This window comes from Cicer arietinum, chromosome 6 (genome assembly GCF_000331145.2).
Source record: "Cicer arietinum cultivar CDC Frontier isolate Library 1 chromosome 6, Cicar.CDCFrontier_v2.0, whole genome shotgun sequence".
Taxonomy (NCBI): domain Eukaryota; kingdom Viridiplantae; phylum Streptophyta; class Magnoliopsida; order Fabales; family Fabaceae; genus Cicer; species Cicer arietinum.
Window position 1 is genome coordinate 52,595,341 of NC_021165.2, and position 8,183 is coordinate 52,603,523.

Sequence of the window (8,183 nt, forward strand, 5' to 3'; positions counted from 1 at the left end):
TTATAAAGTTAAATTATAAAGTTATATAGTTCTGTTTTGTTGTGAACTAATTCTGAATGAAAATGATTTTGGAAAAAAAATTAAAAGACAGCGCTTTCTAAAAAAATGACATAAAAAATCAAAAAACGCTTTTTAAAAATTCCATTTACAATGTTTTTTAATAAAACTAAAATAAGAATGCACCTTTTACAGCGCTTTTTCAAAAAAGCGCTGTAATAGGTGCATAATAATGTATCTATTGTTTGCACCTTTTACAACGCTTTTTCAAAAAAGCGCTGTAATAGGTGCATAATAATGCATCTATTGTTTGCACCTTTTACAACGCTTCTTCAAAAAAGCGTTGTAATAGGTGCATAATAATGCATCTATTGAATGCACAATTTACAGCGCAATATATCTACCTATTTTATAGCGCTTTTTATAATTTAAAAAATATTGTATCTTTTTACAGCGCTAGATACTACATCGCTTATTTTTTTATAAAAAAACGCTGTAAATGACTTAAAAAAACGTTGTAAAATAGATTTTTTTCGCATAGTGAATTGAAGGAAATATTATGAAATTTATTCATTGTAAATGATTACACAAAGCCTTAGTATTTAAAGTGTTGGCTTGACGCTCTAAGCTTCATCGACTTAAACTTGGACATGAGCTTATGTTGTTACCAGCTGGCTTACAACCTCAACAAGCTTACTACAAATTCACTAACTAACTTATACAAAAGATAACTAACAATTAATTACATGACTAAAGCATTAACATTTGAATTAATACAACAACACATACTTGCATGACTTGTCTTAAAACTTTATCGCCACAATTTTTTGACCATAAGCAACTTTAAAAGGAAATTATATTTTATTTATCTAATTATCTAAAGAAAAACTAGAAGGGTTCAACAAGTAGTGATAAAATGTGTTTTTTGATATCTCGATCTTGAATACCAAACCCATCGCCATTTAGATAAAGTGTGTGGGCCACACGTGCTGCATTTCTGGCTTGATTAAGAAATGGTTCCATTGAAGCCACTAGTCTTGTGGAGCATTGTCCATTAATCTTTTTCCATGCACTGTTTATAATGTCTTGGATATGTTTTCTTGCTTCTTCCTCTGAAACATCATTTTCATTCATATAGCATGCAATTGACGAAGCAGTATCTCCCCTTTCGCTTTCGGCCTATTGAATATCAAATTATATATTAACACTCAATATTTATAGGAAAATGAAAAGTTAATTTTTACTTTTGTAATCTTTTATCTCATATTTTAATTGAAATAAAATTTAAGTCTACTTATTTGTAAATCTAGAATTTTAGACTATCTATTTCACAAATTTTAGAATTTTTATTTGCAATTCAATTTGGGAGTATTTTTTATAATGCACCATTTTTTATTTGGACTAAAAATAATGAATTTGGAAAAATTAAGCTTACATGTAATCAATGAATTTTAGGCTAATTAACATTTGTGCGATATCTCAAATTCGAATTCACAATAAAATATTTAAATTAACAATATTGACATTTGTTAATTGAACTATAATTTAATAATGATTTTAACAGAGTTTCTAATCCATGAAATTCTATAACTCTAAGCTTAGGATAGGATGTCACATTATAAATGAAAATGACATGTCATAGAAATTCTATAACTTTAACAGAGTTTCCAAAACAAAACTCCTAATATTTTTTATTTAAAATCAGAAAAAAGGAATAATTTTTGCAACATCAGAAACTGTTTCAAAATAAAAATAAATTGAAATATACAATAAAGATGAAGGTGAAAAAATAAAATTTATTCTATGAAAAAAAAAAAGTTACCTCTGCGGTCCCCAGATCATTGCACAACCGAATAACGAGAGATACATTGTAGACAAGATCTTGATATATGTGTGAAAAATTATCAATCTCATCTGTTAACTGAAATTCATACGTTGTGGCAAAATATGAATGAAGCAAAATTAATGGCCCCGAAGATGTAATCCATGCATTGCTTAGATATTCTTCCAACGATGGAATATATCCCGTTTTGTCCCACTTTGCTTCCACGTATAACGCATTGCAAAACTCCATCCACTATGAAATTGTGGAAGATAAAATGTTACATATAATAAGGAACAATTGATTCATTCATTAATTTCTTTCTTTCTATGATTTTTTCTTTTGATAAAAAAAAAAGAGAAGATATTAGTGGTTATTTTAATTAAGCATTAGTACCGCCTTCTTTAGGTAAGGTAACACCATATTATAATTATTTTCTCCTGCAATTTCATATGCAATTTCATTTGTGACATCTTGAAGTGCATTGAAGCAAATTGTCATGTACTCTGGAAGTTCAAGTTCTTTTGCATCCCATCTGTGCATTAAGCAAATCATCATTTACCATGACGTCAAAATCAATAATTAATATTACAACTACAATTGAGTTACTGTAATTTAAAACTATTTAGTATAGTTACTAAGAAACAAACCTCTGAATTAATGCCGTTGTAAACGGCTTGAGTTCTTCAAAAGAGGCGTATATGTCATAAACATCATCTATCAATAGTACCAAAATAATCACTTTAGTCAGCCATTTCCTCAAAGATTTATATTTGGGCTCAAAAGCAACCCCTGTTGCACACATGAAGCTTTCAACCAACCTATTTCGTGAAAAGTTGAAGTCTTTTTTTAATCCAAGTTTCTCCCACCACCTAAAAACAAATTATAAATATTAAATAATACTCTGAAATAAAATGTTGAACTGTTGAGTAATTTTTTCTAATATTGTAAAAAAAATATATACGTTGATTTACCTGTAGAAATTAAAATTGATTTCATAATAATTTAATTGAGATTAAAACGGTTGTATTCATTTCATAAAAACTAAAAACAAAATGTTTTAAATTTTACCGTGAATAAAAATATATTTGATATTCTTTATTGTAAAATTTTATGTTCATAAATGTAAAATGAATAACTGAAAGTGGAAAAGTAAAACTCTTGCATAAATATTAGAGTTTTTAAAATAGGTTGTTCGAACGAATCAGATAATTTGACTTACATTTTACTATAAATCAGACCTTAAAAAAGAGGTTAAAAAATAAATGAATCTGTTTGACTCAATCCGTTTGACTCGTATTAAAAATGGAGTAAGATCGAGTAGGTAGGCTACGAGTTGTCCACTAGTACTAAAAAAGATAAAAGTAATTTATTAAAAACAATTATTAAAAACAAATTTACGATGATTCAATAATGACTCTTTTCTAGTACTTATTATTATTGCACTAACTGAAAAACCTACAATTTTAGCCATCAATTGAGCAAGACATCCTTTTTATGGTAAGTTTTATAAATATATATATATTTCCATTACTTAATTTTAATCTTCAATGGAGATCGATTTTTGTTTTTGATATTTTACTCTCTATTGTGGTTAGCGTGATGATTTTGGGTATTTTTAGATTGTAAATTTTTTTTAAAGTTATTAATTAATTAAAATAAAAACATATTATAAAAAAAATTAAAAAAAAAATATCAAAAGAAAAATGAATCAAACCAGTCAATTAACTTGCATAACTCATATTAAATAGATCAGCTTTAACGAGTGACAATCCAATAAAAGAGTGGGTATGATCGATTTGACCCATTCATTTAATCAAATTCTTCATGTTAGAGCGGATTAAGTAAATTTATCTACTTGACAACTCTAATTAATAAATATTCATCTAAGATTTTTAAATAATTCAATAAATACTTATTTTTATAATTTAACTACTGATACATTTTCTTTTGTGGCTATAAAATATATATATATTCTTTTGTGGCTAAAAAGACATATATGTACCTGGACAATTCCTTGACCTCCCTTTGAAGTTTGACCTGCGTTATGTTAAAGTTTAATTTTGCTAATTCAAGCAAATCAGGGTCCATGTCTTTCTCAGTTTGGAAATGCTTCACGTGCCATTTCACACCAAACCATGGCACTCTCCAATGGGAAGGGAGCTCCAACGCATGGACCACTCTTTCAACATCAACGTTAAACTCTTTTATGTTGATAGCACTTGAAGTGAAACAATCTTTGAGCCAAGTTGTTGCTAATTTTTTGAGTTCATCCAAGATTTGCTCACCTTCTAAGCCCAAATGTGAGGCCTCAAGAAGCTCCATAATATCTTTAGCATCACTAAAACATAGGTGATCCTTCTCTACCACTATACCCTTTTTCACATCTATGTAGTTACTTAGACGATCTGAATTCATAAACAACTAAAAATTAATCCGTAGGCTGCGATTAATTTTATCCATATATAAAAAATTAGACGATGAAACTTAGACAATAAAATTAACTTATAATATATAGCTTAAGCTCGTTTTTTGGCTTAATTGCAATTTTGGTCCCCCTATTTTAGCTGAATCGCAAAAGTACTCCCTCATTTTATTTCTCCCCAGTTTTGGTCCCTCAAACATTATTTTAGTCCAAAACTTGATGAAATTTCATTATTTTGCATTTATTTAAGTCACATCATGCCTCAAGATCTCATGTGCAACAATTGTATATGAAATCTATGATCATAAATGGTGTAGTACGACGTTAAAAAATGGAATTTCATCAAGTTTTGGACCAAAATTTTGTTTGAGGACCAAAACTGAGGAGAAACAAAATGAGGGACTATACTCGCGATTCAATCAAAATAGAAGAACCAAAACTGCAATTAACCCTTTTTTTTTTTTTTTTACAATACGAAAGAGGCTTAAGAGATAATTAGTTACCAGGAAACACATCATATCCATGCTGTCTTAAAAACCTAAAGCATAGTGCAGAAAAATACAGTCTTTTGCACATCACCAAAGTTTTTTTTGTTTTGGTGAGAGACAAATATAGTTTGAAGAAACTCGTCAATTTCCTTCCCAAAGTGATTAGCAAGGCCTAGTTTTTGAATCCAATCAGCCAACTGTAATTTATGCAAAATGTCCGACTCTTTAACAAAAAGGCATTTTACTTGAGCCACTAGCTTGTTTAACTGCATAGCAAATTCTTCTTTCTGCACAAAAATATGCCACTAAATATTATTATTTTGTTATTATTAATATAAATATTATACTAACTAATCTTCAAAGTTAATTAACATTGCATAAGCTCTTTAATTGTTCGACTATGGTGTTAAATTGTGGTTTATAACACACTAATTTTTGAAAAGACAAAATATATTAATAAAGCACAACTAAAAGCTAAAGATGTGCCAAGAGAAGGCCAAGAAAACCGTAGCGCAATAATGCTAATTTTAAAGTATTTGCAATAGAATTGTAGTTGTAATTTAGACAACATCTCTCTATTGTGTGTGTCTTACAAATGGTATTCAATCTGACAATAAAAAAATTTGCACACAACTAGGTCATATGTTTGAACTCAAATTATGATATTCAGTTTAATAATATCGACATTTATCAGTTGAAGTATATTTTATAAATTCTAAATAACGAGATTTAATTAGGGCCTTCTGTAAAGACAAAATTTAATTAGGCCATATATATATATATATATATATATATATATATATATATATATATATATGTGTGATAGAGGCGAGTGGGGGGCATCAGGTGGCGGAGTTTTGTTGGTGCATTGGAGGCCATGTGCAAATCATTCACACATGGTCATCCAAATCTTTTTATATTTGTACTTTTTTTAAAATATCCAAATTACTCTTGTAATTCTACATTTCTCATTATCTTCTCCCTATTCTTGTATGGATGAGTACAAAAGGGTGGCCTAAAAGTCAAAAGTAGAACTAAAGAAAAAATTATTTATGTTTAAAAAATAATAATAATTATTGATTGTGACAAAGTTGTGAAAACCAAATTATATAAGTCTATGAGATACGCGTGGGTTGTGTGGTTGTGAAAATCGGTTGTGAAAAATTATGACTAAAACCTAACAATGACATATGTTAATAAATATACTAATTGATATAGATATTAAGTTGTATATTGCAGTAATTTAAGATCTATAATTGATGTATTTTATTAGTAGAATTATTTTTATGAGATGAATTGTAGTTGTTGGGTTATCGTAACGTATGTTTGAGTCTAATATGTCAATGTGACATGCTATGTGTGCATCGTTTCTTGTGTTCTTGTTACACAAATTAATAGAAATGATTTTAATGACCAAATGTTGTTGTAGTTTTTGTTATGATTGTGTAAATGACTAAATTTATCGCTTATAAATGTTGAAAGATGAAAATTATAAATAAAAAAATAAATAGAGAATCAAAACGAAATATATATATATATCCTTATTTTTTTTTTAAAGTCACCAAAATACTTCATCTTGAAAAATATATATCAAAATATCTTAGTTTTTTCAACTTTTAGGAGGTCGCATTCTTGCCTTGCGACTACCTTCAATATAATTTTTTTTTTGACACAGTAAGAGTTGCATCTCGATGTACAAGGTTTTAATTTTTTTTATTTTTCTTTTTAACAATTGAATAATTGTTAATTTAATAAATTAAAAATAATAAAAATATTAAAAAAAAAACAAAATTATATTAATAAAATACATTAAATTGAAGAAAAAAAATGTGGTTGAGTAAATATGTTAAAATAAATAACGTGTTATATTATTTTAATAACTCTTTTCTGTAGATAAATTTATATTATTTTAACAACTCTCTCCTATTTTGCAAATAAATTAGCCACTAATTATATTTTATTAACAATCTTCTCCTAATTTTTCTCAAAATCTAATAAATAAAAATAATTTAACTCTTTTTTTAATTATAATTATTCTTAATTAAGGTGGGCATGGATGCGGAGTAAAAAGATAGAGCATTTTAATATATATTGTTGAAGGTAGGATAATTTAGTGACTTTTTTTTTAAAACTAAGGATATATTGAGTAAAAGATAAAAAATTAAAATTATATTTATGTCTATATATTATATTTGAATTTTTTATCTTTGCTACTTACCGATAATAATAATTAATAATGAAAATTAAGGATATTATTTGTGTTATGTAACCTAAATTGTAGTAGATTAACAAAAAAATAAAGATAAATAATAGATGCAATATCTGACATCATATGGAGTGCCAAGAGTCTGCAGAAAGTCGTGTTTCCATATGTTGGGTTTATAATTTGCAGTTCTTCGCATGTCCAGCTCCTTCTCCTCTGACTGATTTGTGCTGCTCGACATCGTCATATCTTTGCTTCTTTGCCTAAGCCCTCATGTATTCCTGGTCTTGTAGGCTTAGCTAGCCAAAGCTTGTACTCGCTTTTTATAGGCCAAACCACACTAACGTAACATTCAATATCTGTTCCTTTGATTTGACAAAAACCATAATAAATATTTAATATATGATAGAGATATATATACCTACATATTACACATTAGCAACGTGTTCACATTAAGTTCGATATCATAGTATAACCCCATGTTTACGTGAAATATTCGTCAATTTCTTGTTAACTGAAATAATTAACTTTTGTTGGTTTCCCTCTCCGTTCTGTAATGCTAGGCGTCTCTTTTTTTTATTAAAGAATTATTTATTTATTTATTTAAATTGATAAAATACATCGATCGAGAATAAAATTAAAAATCGAAGTTATTAAATAAAAGGTTAATAAATCTGCGATCAAAAAGTTAATAGTATATAACGGTAAAATAACTACAAATATGACAAATTTAAAGTATTTTAAAAAAAGTATATCTTCAAATTTGTAATGTTGGCGACGCCAAAACTATGGATTGAGTTTGTAATGGATCAATGCTAATATATCAATTTGAATAAACAAATACCGCAATAAGATTTGAAATCAAACAACACCGTACCAAGATGATGAAATATAATCACATTTTTAGTCACTATAAAAAAAAAAAGTATTTTTAGTCTCTACAAAATTACTCTACAAATTGTTTTAGTCTTTGCTGAAATGAAACATACTTCAACGTTTAAATTTTTGAATGATTTTTGCAAACATGTTTAGAATATTATTAAAAGTTCATCCGCACAAATATATATTGAGTTTTTTAACTTGGGATGAATCAAATATGAATTTTTTAAATGTCATATGTTCAAGATAAAAGTCATTAAAAATATGGACATAAATATAATCTTTTTGAACTCATTTTTTGTGGAGGAACATTTTTATAGTATTGTAAACACACTACAACATTTTGGTGTCACGTCAACGTCTAATTTT

The 8,183-nt window shown here is 27.4% G+C and overlaps 1 protein-coding gene across 1 annotated transcript; it reads right to left on the bottom strand.

Moving 5' to 3' along the window:
- Nucleotides 1–885: 885 nt before the first annotated feature.
- On the bottom strand, nt 886–7,182 carry LOC101497499 (alpha-farnesene synthase-like). The gene is given in 8 exon segments (XM_004514501.3): nt 886–1,176; nt 1,820–2,074; nt 2,216–2,354; nt 2,470–2,691; nt 3,825–4,227; nt 4,748–4,811; nt 4,813–5,019; nt 7,060–7,182. Coding segments are annotated over 8 exon segments (1,704 nt in total).
- Between the last annotated feature and the right edge of the window lie 1,001 nt (nt 7,183–8,183).